General features: G+C 48.3%; 1 protein-coding gene across 3 annotated transcripts in view; it reads left to right on the forward strand.

Annotated features, from left to right (window-relative positions):
• TMCO4 (transmembrane and coiled-coil domains 4) overlaps nt 1-24,536 on the forward strand; it is a 44,290-nt gene that overhangs the window by 11,940 nt on the left and 7,814 nt on the right. For all 3 annotated transcript variants that reach the window (XR_014158748.1, XM_081871013.1, XM_081871014.1), the window contains exons 4-11: nt 1,149-1,176; nt 3,453-3,588; nt 5,716-5,813; nt 7,190-7,333; nt 11,044-11,163; nt 14,157-14,321; nt 15,496-15,632; nt 17,904-17,988. Coding sequence is in view for 2 of the 3 variants with exons in the window: in XM_081871013.1 (XP_081727139.1) it covers nt 1,149-1,176; nt 3,453-3,588; nt 5,716-5,813; nt 7,190-7,333; nt 11,044-11,163; nt 14,157-14,321; nt 15,496-15,632; nt 17,904-17,988 (913 nt within the window). In the remaining variant the exon portion in view is untranslated. The remainder of the gene's footprint in view (nt 1-1,148; nt 1,177-3,452; nt 3,589-5,715; nt 5,814-7,189; nt 7,334-11,043; nt 11,164-14,156; nt 14,322-15,495; nt 15,633-17,903; nt 17,989-24,536) is intronic.

Below are 24,536 nucleotides of genomic sequence, written 5' to 3' on the forward strand. Positions count from 1 at the left end.
TTCCGTCCTGAGCTACCACAGATTTCAGATTTTCCACCTTCAATGGATCCTTTAGGTATTCATAGCTGTTAATGTTTCCCTTTTTTAAAGGGAAATTCCCTTATTCTGAATAGGATTCCTCGCAAGAAAATGGAAAAGTTGACAGCTATGCCACTGATATGCCAAGGAAGTTGGATCAGGCCAATGACCCATTCAGGCCAGCCTCCTGTTCTCACAGTGGCTGATCAGATGCCCCAACGGGAAGCCCCACAGCAGGACCTGAACACAGCACATGTGGTTCTCAGCAACTCGCATTCAGAGGCAGGATATTGCCATTGTGGCTAGTGGCCTTCTCTTCCGTGGATTTGCCCAGTCCTCTTTTAAAACCATGGAAATTGGTGGCCATTGCCACCTCCTATGGCAGCAAGTTTTAACTCTGCAAGGAAGGACTTTAGCATCCGCCGACCATAAGTTAGCCTAGCCTGAACGAGAATAAAATTGCACACAACCTTCTTTTTTCATTTTATTTTGGGTACCCACACTTTCTCAGAGAAGGGATTATGTAATGGTTCTAGGGGTCGCTCGTGCGTAAGCCAGTGCAAACACCTGGCTGGGTTGCCTGAGTGAACCTTTTCTGCCCGGACAGCCACTCACCCGTGGCTGTCTCAATCGCTGGCAGAATCCGTCAGTCGGCGTTTCTTAAACTTCTTCCAGCAAAGAAGCTCTTTGACGCCTAGTCTCCTCCTACTCTCTCTGCGCGAAAGCCTTCTGCGCAAGGATGGCGTAGGCAGCGGAGGACCCCTACTCTCCCCGCTGGTCCCCGGCAAGGAGTCATGGGACCACCTCGCCGCTTCCCCCATCTGCCCCCCTTCTCCACTGGTGCTACGCTGATTCTCTTCCCCAGAAGATGGGCTGCCTCTCCCAATCCCGGGATGCTCTCTGGAATCCCTCTGGATTTTGCTCTCTCCCTCCGGCACTGATGGCAGTTCCCTGACAGATTAGCTGTGGGTTGCAGGGGTTATGGCTAACTATGCAGCACATCAATGCCAAAGATCAAGTACATTTTAAATTGAGACTTCTGTGCACGTTCAGAAACCTGCACTTAAAGGGCTTCCCTTTTTAATATGTTCTCATTATTCTCTCTCTCCCCCCCCCCTCTTATGTTCTAGGATCTTGTGTCCTTCTCTCTCAAGGACGGTAAGTGAGATTTGAGGGCCCCCTTTCTCCTCTGAGTTGTTATCAAAAATAAAAAGCTGTTAAGCGGACAACAGTCTTGGAAATGATTTCATGGAAATGTGGTGTGATTTCATGTGGTTTATTGCGTTTCTATCCCACCTTTTCCTCCAAGGAGCTCAAACTGGAATACAGTGGTACCTCGGGTTAAGTACTTAATTCATTCCGGAGTTCCGTTCTTAACCTGAAACTGTTCTTAACCTGAAGCACCACTTTAGCTAATGGGGCCTCCTGCTGCTGCCGCACCGCCAGAGCACAATTTCTATTCTCATCCTGAAGCAAAGTTCTTAACCTGGGGTACTATTTCTGGGTTAGCGGAGTCTGTAACCTGAAGCGTATGTAACCTGAAGCGTATGTAACCCGAGGTACCCCTGTACGTGGTTCCCCCCCTCCTCATTCAATCCTCACAACAACCCTGGGAGGTAGGTTAAGCTGAAAGGCAGTGACTGGCCCAAGGTCACCCAATGAGCTTCATAGCCAGGTGGGAGGGATTTGAACCCTGGCCTCTCCCAGGCCATTGTCCAACATTCTAAACCCAGGCATAGGCAAACTCGGCCCTCCAGATGTTTTGGGACTACAATTCCCATCATCCCTGACCACTGGTCCTGTTAGGTAGGGATGATGGGAGTTGTAGTCCCAAAACATGTGGAGGGCCGAGTTTGCCTATGCATGCTCTAAACCATTGGTTCCCAAAGTGGGGATTACCATATTTTTTGCTCTATAAGACGCACCAGACCACAAGACGCACCTAGTTTTGGGAGGAGGAGAACAAGAAAAAAAATATTCTGAATCTCAGAAGCTAGAACAGCTAGAGGGATCGCTGCGCAGTGAAAGCAGCAATCCCTCTTTCTGTTCTGGCTTCTGTGATAGCTGCGCAGCCTGCATGCTCCCCATAAGACGCACACACATTTCCCCTTACTTTTTAGGAGGGAAAAAGTGAGTCTTATAGAGCAATAAGGATTACCTCGGCAGACAATAAGAGGCAAGGGAGCTGCAAGGGGGCACTGGAGATGTAAATGACTTATCAGACTTTGAGTATTTTGGCATCAAGTTAATCAGTTTTGCTGAATTAATCTATTATTATTATCATTAATATGCCGCCCAACTGGCTGGGTTACCCCAGCCATTCTGGGTGGCTTCCAACAAATTAAAACATAATAAGACATCAAACATTAAAAACTTCCCTATACAGGGCTGCCTTCAGATGTCTTCTAAAAGCCAGGCAGTTATTTATTTTCTTGACATCTGATGGGAGGGCGTTCCACAGGGTGGGCATGGCTACTGAGTAGGCCCTCTGCCTTAAATAGTTTCAATTGGATTTGAATCAATGTTCAATGAATTGTTATTGTTTTGAATTTCTTCCTTAGTGGCTTGTGGAAACTGCTGTTCTGAATAATGCTTTTTTTAAAAAAAGGATGGGTAGGGGACTGGGGATGAGTTTATGGAACCAAGCAGGTGGTGGCCTGAAAATCTTTGCGAATCACTGGCCTAACCACTGTACTGTACTGGCTTTCTGCTGGTTCTTGGTCCTAGCTTAAATGTCCAGGAACAAACAGGACCTGGTTTGCCCCAGGGGCCAAAGGCTGCCCACTACTGCCTTAGACAAAAGACTGGGTGGTCTAAGCCTGTCTAAGTATGGGGGTTTTGGCGTTCTGGTAACAGTTCATTGGGGAAATTTCATCATGCCATCCCGTCGAACGGAAAGTGATGGGAATTATAGGGACAGAACTACCTAAATTGTATAGAAACTTATTCATGTATGCTACCATAGCGGCAAGAATGTTACTTGCCCCAAAATGGAAAAAAGCAGAAGTCCCAGCAAAGGAAGAAAATTTATAGAATATGCAGAAATGGTGAAATAACTTACCGAAATAATAAGAAATCAAGATAACAATTTTTTAAATAAAAGAATGGAAATGGTTATTGAATATTTACAGATAAATTGTAAAGAGATAAGAGCATTGGCAGGTTTATTGTAATAGCCTGCAGTTTTATAAGAGTATATATTTAAAAAAGATGAATAAATGAGCAAATTGCGTTAATTTGGATATGCAGAAGATCTTAAAAACAAATCTAAGGAACCGCAGAAAGAGGTGGAAGGAAGTCAGGTTTTGAAATGTTGTAATGATTGTAAAATTAGTGAAATGCATAGATCTGAAAAGCATAAATAAAATTTAAGGGGGGGGAAATACACTGACCGGCCACATTTGATGGCCTTTGGCTCTTTCCTTGCCTTCCAGGCACCTACGACGCCCGGGCAAGGGTGCTCCTTTCCCACATCACCTGGCTGCTGAGGATTCCCCCGGCAGAACTGGAAGCTTCGGAGGAGCGTCTTCTTGAGTGCCTGAAAGAGGAGGAAGAGGAGGAGGAATCTGAGTAAGGCTGTTTCCCCAGAGATGCTTTCATGTTGTCGTTGTTTAGTCATTTAGTCCGACTCTTTGTGACCCCGTGGACCAGAGCACGCCAGGCACTTCTGTCTTCCACTGCCTCCCGCAGTTTGGTCAAACTCATGCTGGTAGCTTCGAGAACACTGTGCAACCATCTCGTCCTCTGTCGTCCCCTTCTCCTTGTGCCCTCCATCTTTCCCAACATCAGGGTCTTTTCCAGGGAGTCTTCTCTTCTCATGAGGTGGCCAAAGTATTGGAGCCTCAGCTTCACGATCTGTCCTTCCAGTGAGCACTCAGGGCTGATTTCCTTCAGAATGGATCGGTTTGATCTTCTTGCAGTCCATGGGACTCTCACGAGTCTCCTCCAGCACCATAATTCAAAAGCATCAATTCTTTGGCGATCAGCCTTCTTTATGGTCCAGCTCTCTCTTCCATACATCACTACTGGGAAAACCATAGCTTTAACTATACGGACCTTTTTTTGGCAAGGTGATGTCTTTATGTTTTTAAGATGCTGTCTAGATTTGCCATTGCTTTTCTCCCAAGAAGCAGGCGTCTTTTAATTTCGTGACTGCTGTCACCATCTGCAGTGATCATGGAGCCCAAGAAAGTAAAATCTCTCGCTGCCTCCATTTCTTCCTCTTCTAGATGCTTTCATAGAACCATAGAATCGTAGAGCTGGAAGGGACCCCATGGGTTAGAGTCCAACCACCCCCTGCAGTGCATGAATCTCAACTAAAGCATCCATGACATCTTCTCTCCTTATCCAACCTCTCCTTAAAGTCCTCTGAGGAAGGAGAGTTCTTTTGTAAGAAAATATGAAGAGCCCTGCAAGGAATCAGGCCAGTGGACCATCTAGTCCAGCATACTCTTCTCCCAGTGGCCAAGCAAATGCCCCAGTTGGAAAGCCCACAAGTAGGGATCACGCCCCAATAACCCTCTCCCCTCCTGCGGCTTCCAGCAACTAGTATTCAGAAGGATTGCTGCCAATGGCGTGGCCATTGTGGCTAGTAGCCATTAAAAAACAAACAAACCACAACGTTTGTTTACGTCCTGATGCTGGGAAGGGTTTTAAGAACCCCTTTGCCACAGGTGTCCTTGAAACCTTGCGCAATGGCAAGTCTGGTCCCTATGAAAAATCAGCTGCCAGCCAGAGGTGCTGGGTTGTTCCCTTAAACAAATACTTTTAAGCTGCTGTTATTGGTCTTCTGGGAAATTGCCTGTGTACATATTTTAATAGCTGCTGTTTTCACTACACAAGCTGCCAAATCGCTAGGAAGGATTTTCAAGGTAAGCGTTGCCAGTACTGTTCTTTTATTACCATTATAATTTCTGGGGGTTTTTTTTCAGCCATAAAAAGTAAGCAGCAGCATTATTATTATTATTATTATTATTATTATTATTATTATTATTCCCTATCTTTCCCCCCAGATTACACAAGTTAAAGCCACACAGATTAAACTCAGGTTGCTAAAAATACATAATAAAGGTAAAGGGACCCCTGACCATTAGGTCCAGTCGTGGCCGACTCTGGGGTTGCGGCACTCATCTCACTTTACTGGCCAAGGGAGCCAGCATACAGCTTCCGGGTCATGTGGCCAGCATGACTAAGCCACTTCTGGCGAACCAGAGCAGCGCATGGAAATGCCGTTTACCTTCCCGCCAGAGCGGTACCTATTTATCTACTTGCACTTTGACGTGCTTTCGAACTGCTAGGTTGGCAGGAGCAAGGACCGAGCAACGGGAGCTCACCCCATTGCAGGGATTCGAACCACCGACCTTCTGATCGGCAAGCCCTAGGTTCTGTGCTTTAACCCACAGCGCCACCCGCATCCCAGGAAAAAACAACAACATAATAGATAATAGTTAAAACGCAATCCAGTTCTAATAGAATTGAAACAATTTAAAATAACCAAACCAAGTGTGTTAAAGTACAGAGGGCAAAAGCAGCGCAGCACTATGAAAGCCCTTTTCTTAAAAGAAGGGAGGTGGGAACCAGTTTGTAAAGGTGCCAAAAAGAGTTCAATGAAGGGGCTTGCCTGATATCAATAGGCAGGGAGTTCCGAAGTGTAGGTACTGTTGAGACTCTCACACCCATCTCTTCTGCCACTGCCAGGACGGCCGCAGCTGCGCGGAAGAAGAAAGAGAAAAACAGGAGGTTGAAGAGGTACCTGTTGATCGGCTTGGCGACTGTTGGTGGGGGAACAGTAATAGGTGAGTGACACCGCGCCCCCATCTATTGTCCGCGCCAGCTAGGGGCAGCCGGCTTCTAACCTTCATGTGACCCACTTGCTCCTCCAGACCCAGTCTAGTTAACCTGTGGCCCTCCAGATATTGATGGACTCCAGCTCCAACCAGTCCCCTTTTGGCCAGCATGGCTAATAGTTAGGGATGATGGGAACCGTCGCTCAGGAGCATGCCTGGGCCAAATGTTCCCCGTCCCTGCATTGAAAGAAGGCAGAGTTACGATGGAGTTACTATTTATTAAATATGTATATTGTCCTGGCCTATGCCCACAGGTTTCAGGGCGGTTACAATATGAAATCACACCTTTTTATCAATTCATTATGAATCATTTCCCAATACTCTTTCCCCCTTTTACAAGTCCACCACATATGAAAGAACGTTCCCTCAAACTCTTTGCATCTCCAGCACTTATCTGATTCAGTCTTACACATCTTAGCAAGCCCACTCAGAATTAAATACCGTATTTTTCACTCTATAGGATGCACCGGACGATAAGATGCACCTAGTTTGGGGGGGGGGAGGAAACAAGAAGAAAAAAATCCTGAACCCCAGGAGGGATCTGGCTTCTGGGATAGCCTCTTGCTATTCTGGTTTCGGGGACAGCCTTTGAAGCCTCCGCAGGGTATCAGGGTGCCTTCCTCCCCCCTCTGCCCTGCGGAAGCTTTGCGCAGCCATCCCCAAGCTAGAACAGCGCAGCGCTCCGTCTCCCTGTTCTGGCTTTAGGCTTAGCTGCGCAGCCTGCATTCACTCCATAAGACGCACACACATTTCCCCTTACTTTTTAGAAGGGGAAAAGTGCGTCTTATAGAGCGAAAAATACGGCACCGTCTGCAAATCATTTTCAAGTGGTTCTCTTTCAAAGAAGAACATGCTGTAAACTTCAGAGGTTAAAATCTATATTGTGTCCTATATCTATTGCCCAGTGTGTCGTTGAGGCTATAAAAAGCTTGTCTTTTGCTTCCCAGTCTAATAACAAAAGTCTGGACAAAAGTTTCTTTTTTGTAGAAATTCTTTTTCGAATTGTGGGCTTTGGTCTGCAGCATTAATGACTTCAACGGTTTAGGAGAGAGGGTGTGCAGCCTGGGAATGAGAGACTCCCAAGGGCAGGAGAATCATAGGATCTTAAATTTTAGAGTTGGAAGGGACGACGAGGATCATCTGGTCCAACCCCCTTGCAGTGTAGGACCCTTTTACCCAATGTGGGGCTCAAACCCTCGACCCTGAGACTAAAGAACCTCACTCTCTGCCAACCGAGCCTGGGGATCTGCCCTTTGCTCCCAGGTCTGACGTTCCCTTCCCTCGACCCTCTGCCAGGAGTTGAAACAGCATCCCTCTGTTTTCAGGTCTGACAGGGGGCCTGGCTGCCCCCCTGGTGGCAACGGGAGCGACGGCGATCATTGGCAGTGCTGGGGCTGCTGCCCTCGGCTCAGTGGCCGGGATGGCTGTCATGGGGTCGCTCTTTGGAGCTGCAGGAGCTGGACTCACAGGTAAGCCATCTCCTTCGGTGCAAAGCAAACTCTTCTTCTTCTATACAGCTGGGTCTCTAGGGGGAAGCAGGGGGCAGTGTGTCCAATCTGTTTAGTAATAATAATAATAATTATTATTTATTATTTATACCCCGCCCATCTGGGTTGGGTTTCCCCAGCCACTCTGGGCGGCTTCCAACAAAATGTTAAAATATAGTGGTCTGTTAAACATTAAAAGCTTCCCTAAACAGGGCTGCCTTCAGATGTCTTCTAAAAGTCTGGTAGTTGTTTATCTCTTTGTCATCTGATGGGAGGGCGTTCCACAGGGCGGGCGCCACTACCGAGAAGGCCCTCTGCCTGGTTCCCTGTAGCTTTGCTTCTCACAGGGAGGGAACTGCCAGAAGGCCTTCAGAGCTGAACTTCAGTGTCCGGGCAGAACAATGGGGGTGGAGACGCTCCTTCAGGTATACTGGACCGAGGCCGTTTAGGGCTTTAAAGGTCAGCACCAACACTTTGAATTTTGCTCGGAAACGTACTTTTAGGACCCTAACCCAGCGGTTCCCTAAGTGGGCAGTAGCCCCCTCTGTGGTGTGGGTGGTGGAATTACCTGGCGGAGGGCACTAGGAGGCAACTGAGTGCCCGTGACTATCAGAGCTCCAAAAACTGGTGTCACTGGATCAATTTTGTATAATCAAACTGAAAAGTTTTAATTGGATTTTTAACAAATGTTCAATTGACTTTTACTGTTTATTGAATTTTATTACCTTCCTTAGTGGGTTGTGCAAACTGCAACTATCTGGTTCAGTGTTGTCTGCACTGACTGGCAGCAGTTCTCCGGGATTTCAGGTGGGGAGCGTTGCATGCAGAAAGGGCCGGATTCAATCTCCAGCATCTCTGGCAGGGCTGATGGTGGGCGGAACCTTGTCTGAATTCTTGGAGAGCTGTTGCCAAGCAGTGTATTTATTTATTTTTATAATCTTTTTATTTGATTTTTAAAAAGAAGGAAAGAAAAGGAAAGAGAAAAAAGAAAATAAACATACACCCAAAACACCATACAAAATCCACATCCTGAGATTACTCTGAATCTCCTGGCTTCTCCCCATTCCTTCCATGCGTCCTTTTGACTCTGTTTTCAACTGCATATCAACACCATACAGCATTTCATCTTCCTAAGTTATCTATACATTTTGTTACGTTACAAGTGTGTTTAAAATCGTGCTAATGTTTTGACCTGTTTACAATGATTTTGTATACTGTATTTTTCGCTCTATAGGACGCACCAGACCATAGGATGCACCAGACCATAGGAGGGGGAGAACAGGGGGAAAAAATTCTCCCCCTCTCTGCTCAGCGCCCCTTCAGCGAAGCGGCAGGAGAAACGGAACCCCTTCCATTTCTCCCGCTTCGCTGAAGGGGCGCTGCGCAGAGAGGGAAAACTGTGCAGCGCCTTTCCAGCGAAGCGAAGCCTGGAGAGCAAGAGGGATCGGTGTGCAGGCTTCAGGCGGCCACCCGCAAGCCTTTGGAGCGCGGCGGGAACTCCCGCTGCGCTCCGAAGGCTTGCGGATAGCTGCCTGAAGCCTCTGGAGCGCAGCAGGAGTTCGCACTGTGCTCTAGAGGCTTCACACGGCTTCAGCGAAAGCAACGCAAAGTCTCCAGAGCGCGGGCGGAGCTCTCCCTCTGTGCTTCAGAGGCTTCGCGTTGCTATCACTGAAGCCAAGAAGCCTGCATTCCCTCCATAAGACGCACACACTTTTCCCCTTAATTTTTGAAGGGGAAAAAGTGTGTCTTATAGAGCGAAAAATACGGTATATGTGATAAACATTTCTCATTCTTTTTAAAATTTCTGCCTTCTTGCTTCCTGAGCTTCCCAATTAACTTTGCCATTTTGGCATAGTCCATCAACTTGATTAGCCATTCTTCTTTGGTTGGGGTTGTCCCTTCGTTCCATCTCTGGGCTAGCAGCATCTGAGCGGCCGTTGTATTATACATAAATAGTTTCCTCTGGTCTTTTGGAATCTCAGTACCTATAATTCCTAATAAAAAAGCTGCTGGTTTTTTTTTTTTAAGAAATGTTATTTTAAACATTTTTTTCATTTCATTAAATATCATGTCCCAGAATTTTTTTAAGTTACACTGCAATTCCACCACATATGATAAAAGGTACCTTCTTTTTCTTTACATTTCCAGCATATATTTGTAGGGGGAAGGAACCTTTCTGGGCAACCTTCAGAGTGTGGGGGGGGGGGACAAAGTGGGCGGGACCTTTGAATGCCAGCTACACTCCGGTCCTGATTCTGGGCTTCCCATTGGGGCATCTGGTTTGGCTGCTGTGAGTACAAGATGCTGGACTAGATGGGACGTTGGCTTGATCCAGCAGGGCTCTTCTTTTCGGGGGTGATAGCAGAAACTCCATGCTCAGGGAGAGACTGCCAGGTTGGCCACTGCAAGAACAGGATGCTGGAGTCAGTGAGTTCCCTTTGGCCAGCAGCCAGACTCCTAAGTTCCTAGAATCATAAAATCATAGAATCATAGAATCATAGAATCATAGAGTTGGAAGAGACCACAAGGGCCATCGAGTCCAACCCCCTGCCAAGCAGGAAACACCATCAGAGCACTCCTGACATATGGTTGTCAAGCCTCTGCTTAAAGACCTCCAAAGAAGGAGACTCCACCACACTCCTTGGCAGCAAATTCCACTGTCGAACAGCTCTTACTGTCAGGAAGCTCTTCCTAATGTTTAGGTGGAATCTTCTTTCTTGTAGTTTGGATCCATTGCTCTGTGTCCGCTTCTCTGGAGCAGCAGAAAACAATCTTTCTCCCTCCTCTATGTGACATCCTTTTATATATTTGAACATGGCTATCATATCACCCCTTAACCTCCTCTTCTCCAGGCTAAACATGCCCAGCTCCCTTAGCCGTTCCTCATAAGGCATCGTTTCCAGGCCTTTGACCATTTTGGTTGCCTTCCTCTGGACACGTTCCAGTTTGTCAGTGTCCTTCTTGAACTGTGGTGCCCAGAACTGGACACAGTACTCCAGGTGAGGTCTGACCAGAGCAGAATACAGTGGCACTATTACTTCCCTTGATCTAGATGCTATACTCCTATTGATGCAGCCCAGAATTGCATTGGCTTTTTTAGCTGCCGCGTCACACTGTTGGCGATTCCTAGGAGATTTGAGCTCATGCCAAGAAAAATTAAAAAAATAATACTGCCCTTCATCCGAGATTCACAGGGAAGTTTACAATGTAAAAACACGAAAAGTACATAAAAACTGTGTGTCTCATTGAAAAAAAGAAGTAGGTCATGCAAAACTGACTTTAGCAAACCATGCTCCTTGCTTTACAAAATTTGCAGGGAGGGCAAGCCAGCCCCTGATCCCCACCCCTAGGGGCATTACCTGCCTTAAAAATAAATAGAGAAATCCTATGTCCACAGTCGCTGTGCAAATAAAAGATACAACAGGCAGCGGTGAATGTGTGACCCAAGCCCTGTCTTTGGGTCCCCATGATGTTTTTCCTCGCTGTTACTTGTTTCAGATGTGTTTGGCTATTTCCGCAGCTTGGCCTCTTAAATCATTGCTCGCTGTGCAATGTAAAGATGGGAGTGGTTGGTTTGACAGGCGACGGATCTTATTGGTGGAGCCCGATGTCCATTTATGCAGCTTGGCCTGGAGGCCTGCAGACAAAGGGCAAGCTATTAAGAGGGGCTCTTGTTTTCCTCCCCCGTTCAGGTTACAAGATGAAAAAGCGCGTGGGGGCCATTGAAGAGTTTGAGTTCCTGCCCTTAACGGAAGGGAGGCAGCTCCACCTCACCATAGCCATCACCGGCTGGCTCACGACTGGCAAATACGGTAAGGAAGAGGCAAGCAAAAGGGGAGCGCTGCAGCAAAAATGTTGCAGCGTGCGGTGGGGCAGCCCAGTCCAGCATTCCTGGCATTCAGCCCATTGGCTTTCTTGGTTACCGCCACCACTGTAACAAATCAACATTCCGCGACTTACTGAGCATGCTCAGTCCCCGTCAGGCTGCTTTGGGGCACCCCCCCCCCGGTCCACACATACACACTTAGCCTTTTCCCTCCTAAAAATATTTGTACTTTTGTGAACACTGGGGATCTCCCCAAACCTTCTGGCGCCTGCCTCCCTCTCAACCACTTGGGCTACATCTGCAACGGCCTGAATCTCAGAAATTGAGGGTGTCCCCAACACCACCAGCAACATTTGGGGAGATTCCATAGCATCACAGCAGCACGACCAGTGGCACGGCAGAAGCCTGGCAGGGGGCAGAATTGTGGGTGAGATTGGCACGGTAGCAATGGAAGATTTGAAGTTTTCCTGGGTGCAACAGATGGAATTGTTTTCATTTGGAAACACATGCGGCCCTTGAATCTTACATTCTGATCCCTACACACTCTCCCCTGGGGTAGATTCTTGTCTTAGCAAATGTTCTGGCTCTGCTGCTTGTGTGGAATCTTTCCTATTTAAGTCTCGCAAGGACGCTGTTCTCATTAAACCTGTTTGCTTTATAAAACAAAGACGTTTTATTTATTTTTTACGGTCTATTTCCATTTGCCTTTCACACCAGTTTATTTTCTGAATAACAAGCGGTGTCCCATGAGCCGTGGGGAAAAGCTCCTGGGTGAAAGGGTGAAGGTGTTAATGTGCTTCGAAGTTTAGCAGAGGAGCCCAGCACCACTTTACAACCCAATGTTGCTGGCCCTTTGCCTTGTAGGAATCTGCTCCCAGCACTAATGTGCACAGCGCAGGCATGATCTTTCAAGACCTGGTTCAATAAAGGTAAAGGGACCCCTGACCGTTAGGTCCAGTCGTGGCCGACTCTGGGGTTGCGGCGCTCATCTCGCTTTATTGGCCAAGGGAGCCGGCGTACAGCTTCCGGGTCATGGGGCCAGCATGACTAAGCCGCTTCTGGCCAACCAGAGCAGCGCACGGAAACGCCGTTTACCTTCCCGCCGGAGTGGTACCTATTTATCTACTTGCACTTTGACGTGCGTTCGAACTGCTAGGTTGGCAGGAGCAGGGACCGAGCAACAGGAGCTCACCCCGTCGCAGGGATTCGAACTGCCGACCTTCTGATCGGCAAGTCCTAGGCTTTGTGGTTTAACCCACAGCGCCACCCGCGTCCCCAACCTGGTTCAATACCCTACCACAAAACTGCAACACCTCAGGAGTTATCCTAACATGAAGGGTTTTTAAAACAAAAAACAAAAACAAAACACCAATGTGTTAAAGCAGAGTTGGAGGAAAACCAACCTATCAGAATTGAATGGCCAGATCCAGCCCAATCACCTTCTAAACCCAGCCCACAGACGGTCTGGGAATCAGCATGTTTTTACATGAGCAGAATGTGTCCTTTTATTTAAAATGCATCTCTGAGTTATTTGTGGGGCATAGGTATTCGTTCCCCCCCCAAAAAAAAAATAGTCCAGCCCCCCCCCAAGGTCTGAGGAACAGTGAACCTGCCCCCTGCTGAAAAAGTTTGCTGACCCCTGATGTAGGGGGTTTTCAACTATCATCTGAGGATAGACATTCCAGCAATGGGAGAAATAGGAAGCAGGGCTCCCTAATTTGGCTCTGCTGTGACAGGCCAGCCCCTTCAGGCCTCCTCTCCCTGCAACTGTCATCTGAGGGCACCCATCCCATCAGATGGCCTCATTGGGAGAGATGGGAAGCAGAAGACTTATTCCATCAACTTTGCCAAAAGCACAGCTGTATCTGGCACATCCTGTCCCTGAACTGTGCCAGCTAGTCATTATAGGAACAACTGTTTAGAAACTGATGCCTGAGTTTTGGTTTTTCCTCTTCCCTCGCTGTCTGTTTTCCCTTGTGTGTCGTGGTTTTTAGATCGCAAACCTGCAGGGTAGGGACTGTCTTGTTTTGATTGTAATCTGCTCTGGGGAGACACGGGTGGCACTGTGGGTTAAACCACAGAGCCTAGGACTTGCTGATCAGAAGGTCGGCGGTTCGAATCCCCGAGACGGGGTGAGGTCCCGTTGCTCGGTCCCAGCTCCTGCCAACCTAGTAGTTTGAAAGCATGTCAAAAGTGCAAGTAGATAAATAGGTACCGCTCTGGCAGGAAGGTAAACAGCGTTTCCGTGCGCTGCTCTGGTTGGCCAGAAGCGGCTTAGTCATGCTGGCCACATGTCCTGGAAGCTGTACGCCAGCTCCCTCGGCCAATAAAGCGAGATGAGCGCTGCAACCCCAGAGTCGGCCACGACTGGACCTAATGGTCAGGGGTCCCCTTTACCTTTACCTAAGCTACTCTGGGAGCTTTTGGGACTGAAGAGCAGGGCACTGAAACTCTAAATAAATAAACAGATAAAATTTTATCCACGGCCATGACAATGCAACACCTGCTTGCATCAGAAGGTGGCTGAATCTTCCCATTTTGCTTCCTCCCCATTTCTCACCTTTCCAGTCTTTGATTTCAGCACATCCCACTCCTGTGTCAGTTTGCATTTATTAAAGAGCACCGAAATCTGCCTGCATTTTGGGGAACAGTCTTCTTTAAGACACACTTTCTGCCTAATAAGTTCATTTTTGCAGGCCGGTTCCCCCCCCCCAATAATATAATGCATTATGTATGCCCCCCCAATTCCTATTTCTGTGTGCCTGTTTCCCTGATAACACTTCTTTCTGTGTAGACACAATATTTGTTAAAGAGCTGCATTGCAAAATTCAGGAGAGCATGACATTTGAAAGGCAGCTGCGTTTTTCATCCCGCTTACTGCTTCAGGAAGTGTGTATTATGCATGGATTCTGCACCTCCCCCTTCCCATCTGTGTCTTATTAATTCTTTGTGTCTGCAACTTTTTCTTCCTACTTTTAGGGAGTTTCACGGCTCCCTGGAGCAGCCTGCTGCAGTCCAAAGAACAGTATTGCTTAGCCTGGGAGAGCAAGTACCTGATGGAACTGGGCAACACACTTGACACTTTGCTGAATGGATTAGTCAACGTCGTGGCTCAGGAAGCGCTGAAATTCACTGTCTTATCAGGCAAGTGGTTGGCGGTCATCCACTCTGGGCGGTTATTTTCCCACGATTATTCTGTGCTCCTCCTTCAGTTACTTCAGTTTGAAGCCTCGATTATCCCATGACTCTTGGCTAGCCAGATATACTTAACGTTTCTTTTTTTAAAAAGAAAATCAAGTTCCTAGTCCTTATTACAGTGGTGCCTCGCAAGACGAAAAGAATCCGTTCCGCGAGTCTCTTCGTCTAGCGGTTTTTTCGTCTTGCGAAGCAACCCCATTAGCGGATTAGCGCTATTAGCGGCTTAGCGGATAAGCGGCTTAGCGGCTTAGAAAAAGGGAAAAGTCGGAAAAACTCGCAAGACATTTTCGTCTTGCGAAGCAAGCCCATAGGGAAATTCGTCTTGCAAAGCACCTCCAAAACGGAAAACCCTTTCGTCTAGCGGGTTTTTCGTCTTGCGAGGCATTCGTCTTGCGGGGCACCACTGTATTATTAATAATAAAATTTGTACGCTGTCCCATACCTGTATAGAGTGGCTGGGAAACCCAGCCAGATGGGCGGGGTATAAATAATAAACTATTATTATTATTATTATTATTATTAATAATAATAATAATAATCTCAGGGCAGTTCACAACATAAAATTACAGTATCTAACCCCCCCACAAAATACATAATAAAATTAAAAACAAAGACAACACAATAATCCCCAACAAATTCAAAGGAAGAAATATGCAGGACTCTACAGTGGACGCTCGGGTTGCGAACATGATCCGTGCTGGAGGCACGTTCACAACCTGCAGTGTTCCCAACCCGCTGCGCCACATCTGCGCACGTGCGGGTTGTGATTCAGCGCTTCTGCGCACAGCAAAGCGCGATTTAGCAATTCTGCGCATGCGCGACCGCCCAAACCTGGAAGTAAGCCGTTCTAGTACTTCCAGGTTTTGGCAGGTCCGTAACCCAAAAAAACACAACCCGAAGCATCTGTAACCCAAGGTATGACTGTATCTGTTTTATTTTCTTCATTTCAAAAGGTTTATATGCCGCTTGGTTGTAATGAAACCTCAATGCGGTTTAGAACTAGAATCGGTGTAGATGCTGCCCTCAATAGGGACAGCAGACTCTGGCAAAAATCCTATTACATTTGTATTACATCTGATTTCCAGCTGTCCTGTTTCCTCTCCCCTGCCCCACCCTCCAGGCATCGTCACTGCACTCGCATTACCCGCCTCCCTGCTCACAGTGGCCAGCGTGATTGATAACCCCTGGGGAGTGTGCCTCCACCGCTCGTCTGAGGTCGGCAAACACCTGGCTCGAATTCTGCTCAGCCGGCACCAGGTAGGAAGGTGGCTTGATGGTCACAGCCCAAGTCTAAGTGTGCCTGAGCTGGGAAAAATCTCTGTGGGATCTCTGTAGTAGAGGGGGTCCTGGCTCAGTTGGCAGAGCAGTGAGGTGTAGCGGTTAGAGCACTGGATCTGCTAGTACCTGGGAGACCAGGGTTCAGATCCCCCACTCGCCCATGAAGCGCACTGGGTGACTCTTCCAGCCTAGCCTACCTCACAGGGTTGTTGTGCAGATTGAATGAAAGAAGGGGAGAGAATAATTTAAGCCACCTTGAGCTCCTTGGAAGGAGAGGTGGAATAGGAACGCAATAAATAGAGTGGCACCTCGGGTTACAGACACTTCAGGTTACAGACGCTTCAGGTTACAGACTCTGGTAACCCAGAAATAGTACCTCGGGTTAAGAAATTTGCTTCAGGATGAGAACAGAAATCACGCAGCGGGAGGCTCCATTAGCTAAAGTGGTACCTCAGGTTAAGAACAGTTTCAGGTTAAGAACGGACCTCCAGAACAAATTTAGTTCTTAATCCAAGGTACCACTGTAAGTAAATTTGCTTATCCGTAGGTTCACCTTGCCAACAAAGGTCCGTATAGTAAAAGCTATGGTTTTCCCAGTAGTGATGTATGGAAGAGAGAGCTGGACCATAAAGAAGGCTGATCGCCAAAGAATTGATGCTTTTGAATTCTGGTGGTGGAGGAGACTCTTGAGAGTCCCATGGACTGTAAGAAGATCAAACCTATCCATTCTGAAGGAAATCAGCCCTGAGTGCTCACTGGAAGGACAGATCGTGAAGCTGAGGCTCCAATACTTTGGCCCCCTCATGAGAAGAGAAGACTCCCTGGAAAAGACCCTGATGTTGGGAAAGATGGAGGGCACAAGGAAGAAGGGGACGACAGAAGACAAGATGGTTGGACAGTGTTCTCAAAGCTACCAGCATGAGTTGATCAAACTGCGGGAGGCAGTGGAAGACAGGAGTGCCTGGCGTGCTCTGGTCCAAGGGGTCACGAAGAGTCGGACACGACTAAACAACAACAACCGGAATAAGGGCCCAGGTCCAGTCCACAGCAATCCGCCACTTAAAGGATCATGTAGAAAGAATCGTGGGGGAAACATTTATCGCGGTGATAGTGTTAGTGCTATGCAGAATAGACCCACTGAAATTAATGGGCATGACTAACTTAGGCCCATCAATTTCATTTTATTTACTGCATTTGTAGCTCATCCTTTTTTTTCTCCAACGAGCTGAAGTTGGCATGCACGGTTCTCCACCAACCAATAAATCTTCACAACAACCTTGTGAGGTAGGTTATTCTGAGAAGGGCTATGACCATCCTAAGGTGATGGCTGAGTGAGGAATTACGACTCTTAACATCTGTATGGTAAGCTATGTTTTAGTCACTACGGAATCATAGGATTGTCAAGTTGGAAGACACCCAACGGGCATCTGGTCTAACCCACCGCAAATCATTGCTGCTGATGAATTTCTTCCCAGAGGAGCTCAGGGTGGCAAATACATCACTAAAACAAAAACACAGTTTAAACACAGTCTCTCTGTCGTGTCGATCATGTCAAAGGCCCCAGCAAGTAGGCAAGCATCACCGAATTTCCAGGACATGATCCAGCTATGCGGCAGCTAGACTGGTGACTGGGGGCAGCCGCCGAGACCACATAACACCGGTCTTGAAAGACCTACATTGGCTCCCAGTACGTTTCCGAGCACAATTCAAAGTGCTGGTGTTGACCTTTAAAGCCCTAAACGGCCTCGGCCCAGTATACCTGAAGGAGCGTCTCCACCCCCATCGTTCTGCCCGGACGCTGAGGTCCAGCGCCGAGGGCCTTCTGGCGGTTCCCTCATTACGAGAAGCAAAGCTACAGGGAACCAGGCAGAGGGCCTTCTCGGTAGTGGCACCCGCCTTGTGGAACGCCCTCCCATCAGATGTCAAAGCGATAAATAACTACCTGACATTCAGAAGACATCTTAAGGCAGCCCTGTTCAGGGAAGTTTTTAATCTGTGATATTTTAATGTATTTCTGGTTTTTATGGAAGCCGCCCAGAGTGGCTGGGGAAACCCAGCCAGATGGACGGGGTACAAATAATAAATTATTATTATTATTATTATTATTATTATTATTATTATTATTACTAGGCAAAACCTTTCTTTCTTTTTCACTATCAAGTGGTCATAATCGTTACTGCTTTTTCGAGGCAGGGAGCTTGAGATTTTAAGCTTGTTTGAGTTCTGTCATTCTGTTCCTTCCCCTTCCAGGGCAAGCGGCCGGTTACCTTGATCGGTTTCAGTCTTGGCGCCAGGGTCATCTACTTCTGCCTCCAGGAAATGGCCAAGGAGGAAGGTGCGTACTGGAGGGGGTTGGGGAATCAGGCCGTAAGACAGCTGAGACACTGTTCTTCATCAGCAGGGTAGTGGTCTGTGGTCACGGGGTGTGTGTCTCAAAGACCCCTTGTAGCAGGGTCTCCGCTTCCAGCATCCCAGGGCCGACCAATCAGCATGAAAGGGGAGCTTTTGAGCCACTGAAAAGGAGTCTTCTCACCCTTTGTGCCAACAGGGGCCAATCGGAATAAAAGGAGGCAGCCCCAAAACCAGCCATTTAGGCCAAACTTGGGTTTCCAGCCATTTTTGCACTACAATTCCCATCTTCCTTGACCACTGGCCCTGCTAGCTAGGGATGATGGGAACTGTAGCCCCAACAACAGCCGGAGACCCAATTGTCCCCCTGAAGGACCAGGTGTGCAGCCTGGGAGTCATTTTGGATTCACAGCTGTCCATGGAGGCCCAGGTTAATTCTGTGTCCATGGCGGTTGTCTACCAGCTCCACCTGGTACACAGGCTGAGACCCTACCTGCCTGCAGACCGCCTTGCCAGAGTGGTGCATGCTCTAGTTATCTCCCACTTGGACTACTGCAATGCGCTCTACGTGGGGCTACCTTTGAAGGTGACCCGGAAACTGCAATTAATCCAGAATGCGGCAACTAGACTGGTGACTAGGAGTGGCCGCCGGGACCACATAACACTGGTCCTGAGAGATCTGCATTGGCTTCCAGTACGTTGCCAAGCACAATTCAAAGTGTTGGTGCTGACCTTGAAAGCCCTAAACGGCCTCGGTCCTGTATACCTGAAGGAGCGTCTCCAGCCCCATCATTCTGCCCGGACACTGAGATCCAGCGCCGAAGGCCTTCTGGCGGTTCCCTCATTGCGAGGTTACAAGGAACCAGACAGAGGGCCTTCTCAGTAGTGGCGCCCGCCCTGTGGAATGCCCTCTCTTCAGATATGAAGGAAATAAGCAGCTATCCTATTTTTAAAAGCCATCTGAAGGCAGCGCTGTTTAGGGAAGTTTTTAACATTTAATGCTGTATTGTTTTTAACACATGATTGGAAGCCACCCAGAGTGGCTGGGGAAACTCAGCTAGATGGGCGGGGAATAAATAATAAATTATTATATTATTATTATAATTTTGAGAACCTGAGGCCCACTGAAAGCACAAGGAGCTTCCTGCATTGCAGTGGATTGGGCCAGATCACCTTGGGCGATCCCTTCCAACTGTGTTTTGGGAGAATGGGGTGCAAGTTCTGCTAGGTACAAGGAGAACTCCGGGGAAAAAGCAACTTGGCTCACTCCAAAGGAATTGACACGCGCAGAAAATAGATCCAGGTGAAAGGTGACGTGCGGAGATCTTGGGTTGCAATGCACCCTAATTATTATTATTGCGTAATTATAAGATTATGGGACGCGGGTGGCTCTGTGGGTTAAACCACAGAGCCTAGGGCTTGCCGATCAGAAGGTCGGCGGTTCGAATCCCCGCGACGGGGTGAGCTCCCGTTGCTCGGTCCCTGCTCCTGCCAACCTAGCAGTTCGAAAGCACGTCAAAGTGCAAGTAGATAAATAGGTACCGCTCCAGTGGGAAGGTAAACGGCGTTTCCGTGCACTGCTCTGGTTCACCAGAAGCGGCTTAGTCATGCTGGCCACATGACCCGGAAGCTGTATGCCGGCTCCCTCGGCCAATAAAGTGAGATGAGCGCCTCAGCCCCAGAGTCCATCACGACTGGACCTAATGGTCAGGGGTCCCTTTACCTTATAATTATAAGATTATCACATAATTTTAGAAGAGGGCCTGGCTTACCATAAAGGGACCCTGCACATCTGAATTGGCCAGGGTGAATTCAGGGACCCGCCGAAAGGTGTATGTAGCTTACAGATGCACTCCTGAAAGAGCCTGTTTTGCTGCAGGCCTGGGCAGGTGGCAAACCCTGTCAAAGGCGAAGGGCACCTGTTTGCTTATAGAAGGTTCTATGCTCAATCCCTAGCATCATCTCCAGTTGGGCTGGGAATGCGCCATTGCTGCCAGTCAGTGCAGGCACTATTGAGCTATCCAGACCCAAGAGTAAGGTTCAGTATAAGGCAGCTTCTGGTTCTGATATGCAACAAGAGGGAGTTGCAAATGGCAGGGGCCACACCCTAAAGGCTTAGGTAAAGGTAAAGGGACCCCTGACCATTAGGTCCAGTCGTGACCGACTCTGGGGTTGCGGTTGCGGCGCTCATCTCGCTTTATTGGCCGAGGGAGCCGGCGTACAGCTTCCGGGTCATGTGGCCAGCATGACTAAGCCGCTTCTGGTGAACTAGAGCAGCGCACGGAAATGCCATTTACCTTCCCGCCGGAGCGGTACCTATTTATCTACTTGCACTTTAACGTGCTTTCGAACTGCTAGGTTGGCAGGAGCTGGGACCAAGCAATGGGAGCTCACCCTGTCATGGGGATTCGAACCGCCGACCTTCTGATCAGCAAGTCCTAGGTTCTGTGGTTTAACCCACAGCGCCACCCGCATCCCTAAAGGCCTATACATCATAAAGAAAGCATCTGTAGGAGGCCCTCTCCTGCCCAATGCACTTTATTGGGCAGGTACATAACAGACCAGGCAACGTTTTACACAAAGCTGGCGCTGTCCTCCTCGAAGCGCCGCGGTGTTAGGCTTCCTGGGATCGCCTCCAAGCCTCCCACAGAGGCTCTTTCGTCACAACAGCATCCGTTACTAAAAGTCCGCCCAAGCCGTCTCTGCATCCTTGCACGCCATCCTGTTTTCTTCCTCCTTTTCCTTAAAAGTCGCCGTTCTCGGCTGCCGTTGCCCACCCCCACGCCCGACAGTTCTTCTATTTAACTCAGAAAACAATCTGCCAACTGCTAACACGAGCCGCGACCTCCTGTATTAATAGCTCCACACGGCGGCAACGAGGAATCGAATGGTCACGATCTGACAGTAAGAGCTGTTTTGACAGTGGAACAGACTCCCACAAGAGGTGGTGGCCTCTCCTTCCTTGGAGGTTTTTAAGCAGAGGTTGGATGGCCATCTGTCGTGGATGCTGTAGTTGAGATTCCTGCATTTGGAGGGGGTTGGACTAGATGGCCCTTGGTGGTCCCTCCCAACTCTACAATTCTATGATTCTGTGCCTCTTGGCACCAGGAAGGTGCACTCTTTTCAGCATCTGCTAAGGACCTTGTCTCAGGACTCAGTGATGGCCACCAAGATAGATGGCTTTAGAAAAGGATTGGGCGAATTAATGGAAGAGAAGGCTATCGATGGCAAATAGCCATGATGACTCTGCTCTGCCTTTGTAATAATAATAATAATAATAATAATAATAATAATAATAATAATAATAATAAATTATTTGTACCCCGCCCATCTGGCTGGGTTTCCCCAGCCACTCTGAGCGGCTTCCAACGAAGACCAAAAATACACTAAAATGTCACACATTAAAAACTTCCCTGAACAGGGCTGCCTTCAGATGTCTTCTGAATGTCAGGTATTTGTTTATCTCTTTGACATGTGATGGGAGGGCGTTCCACAGGGCGGGCGCCACCACCGAGAAGGCCCTCTGCCTGGTTCCCTGTAGCTTTGCTTCTCACAATGAGGGAACTGCCAGAAGGCCCTCGGCATTGCTTCCGAATGCCACAGGAGGGGAGAGGGCTCTTGTGCTTGGATCCTGTTTCGGGTTTCCCTTTGAGGCACCTAGTCAGCTGTTGCAAGAACAGGACGGGTGATAAGTGTGACCCAGCAGGCTTTCCTTATGTTTTTAAGTTCTTGAAAAGCCTTGGGTGCAGACAGCCTAGACCCAAACCACCAAGAGCGTTAATGAGGAAAAAGAGCAATTGCATTCAGCCCAACAGCAAACCCAAGGGCCAGCACATTTGCCAAGGCACCACTGTGACGAGTTCCCTGGTTGTGAGCTAGCTGCGATTTTCCCAAGCTGTCTCCAAAGGCAGCCCCACAAGTACTGTGCCACAGTAGTCTAGCCCAGTGGCACGTCCATGCACAGCCCTTTCCCCTTTCTGCTCTTTTCGACCATGCAGGCTTAAGACTGGGTGGCTGTGCAGGGGCCGAAAGATGAGATGGGGAGGAGGGAGGAGGAGGACGTTGCCAGGCAACTCTGGCGACTGGTGATTTCCTGTTGCTCCTTCAGCATCCAGTGTGCTAGGCAGTGGCTGTGTGTTGTGGGTGGGTGGGTGAGGTTCCATGCAGAATGCACCCCATTCAGCCTAGAGCTTTCCTCCCCCCAGCCCCAACCCCACTCCCACCCACTGTCCAGTCTTAAACAGGGGCTGGTTTTAAGGTCAGAAGCCCCAAGCTGCAAATAGCGATGATCACTTTACCTGAATGTGATGCTCACTCAGAATCCGTCGTCCCCTCATCTGAACTTCTTCTGCAAAAGAACCCTGCTGCTGTTCAAATTAAGATGAGTCAAATCAGGCTTATGAATTCCTTTTGGGCAGCAGAAATTGCTCCCCCCCCCCGCCAACTCTTTTTCTCTCTGGCGTGCACTTAGAATAAGTCTCATAATCTCCCAAAATTGGATCATTCAGAATGACAAATTGGCAGCGTCTTATCTTTTATGTTTCCTCTTTACTCTCCCCCTCCCCTTCTGCCCTCCCACAAAAAAAGACCCTTCTAGGAAAAAATCCAAGAATCACAACACAGATTGTAAATTGAGTTGCTCCTGAGAGCTGCCTGCAGCCGCTTTGATATTTATTTGCAATCATTTTTTTTTATAAAAAAAATTGTCTTTCCCGTTGCTTGAGTACTGGTTGTACTCTGGGTGTTGGGGAAAAAATAAGTACAGTGGTGCCCCGCAAGACGAACGCCTCGCAAGACGGAAAACCCGCTAGACGAAAGGGTTTTCCGTTTTGGAGGCGCTTCGCCAAACGAATTTCCCTATGGGCTTGCTTCGCAAGACGAAAATGTCTTGTGAGTTCCTGCGGGGGGTTTTTCCCTCCCCCCCCTTTTCCTAAGCCCTAAGCTGCTTATCAGCTGATCCGCTGATAAGCCGCTTATCAGCTGATCCGCTAAAAGCTAATCCGCTAAACTGTCAATGGGCTTGCTTCGCAAGACGAAAAAACCGCTATACGAAGAGCCTCACAGAACGGATTAATTTCGTCTTGCGAGGCACCACTGTAAATCTCAAAGGTTCCATCTAACTAAGTCCTATTGGGAGTAAGCACATTGAAGGAAATGGACCTAACTTAGTCATGTCCATTGGTTTTGATGGGTCTCCTCTGAGTAGGACAAGCCTTGGGGACAAGCATGTTTTATAGAATTGTAGTGTTGGAAGGGGGGCCCCCAACGGTCATCTAGTCCAACCTCCTGCTATGCATGGAGGGACAGACAATTAAAGTTGCTTAGCCCATTGAATTCAGTGGCCCCTGCTCCCGAGGAGACACTCAGGGGCTCGCACTTGGGAATGTAAGAAGCTGCCTTATCCTGATTTGTACCACTATTTATTGCAATGCCCGCTATATATAGAACCAAGAGACCGATTTATAAAACCCCTGCTCACGAATGGAACACACTCGAACAGGGCGGAAAGGGTGAAATGGCTGCTGAGTGACACTGATGACTTCGTCACTTATAAAGCAGCACTATATGCGTTGGCAGCTAAGAAGATCAGGAGAAAAGAACTAGATAAAATAGTGGTCAATTGCAAAGGCGATTCGGACATTTAAGCTGGCACTTTCTACCTGAGAACCCCTTGCTATTATATCGTATGCAACAAATAATTTTTAGGAGATATGATCGTGGTTTATTCTATCTGCAGTGCCTGATGTTTTTATGGTTATTGTTGCTTTTCTTTTTGTTCCCATTGTGAATGATGCCATGGCCTTTGGCTAGTGCAATAAAATTTATGATGATGATGAATCAGGCCTTTGGCCTATCTAGCTCAGTATTGTCTGCACTGACTGGCAGCGGCTCTCCCTCGTTTCAGGCAGGGGATCTTTCCCAGCCCTACCTGGAGATGCCAGGGATTTGAACCTGGAGCCTCCTGCATGCAAAGCAGGTACTCTGCCCACTGAGCTGAGGTCCTTCTTTGAAAGAGAGTCAAAGAATCTAGTCCTCATGGTTCTGAATGAAGGCAAGACTTCAAATAGAAGCATAGGAAGCTGCCTTATATTAAGCCAGGCCGTGGGTCCATCCAGCTCAGTATTGTCAACACAGGCTGGCAGCAACGGCTCCCTGGGGTTTCAGGTAGGGGACGTTCCCAGCCTGGAACTGTAATTTGTTGAGAATTGTTAGGGCACCGCTATTCCCCTCCCAGGGATGCGGGTGGCGCTGTGGGTTAAACCACAGAGCCTAGGACTTGCCGAACAGAAGGTTGGTGGTTCGAATCACCATGATGGGGTGAGCTCCTGTTGCTCCCTCCCTGCTCCTGCCAACCTAGCAGTTCGAAAGCATGTCAAAGTACAAGTAGATAAATGGTATACCGCTCCAGCGGGAAGGTAAACAGCATTTCCGTGCGCTGCTCTGGTTCGCCAGAAGCGGCTTAGTCATGCTGGCCACATGACCCGGAAGCTGTACGCCAGCTCCCTCGGTCAATAAAGCGAGATGAGCGCCGCA

Source organism: Podarcis erhardii (assembly GCF_964252035.2).
Source record: "Podarcis erhardii genome assembly, chromosome: 7".
Taxonomy (NCBI): Eukaryota; Metazoa; Chordata; class Lepidosauria; order Squamata; family Lacertidae; genus Podarcis; species Podarcis erhardii.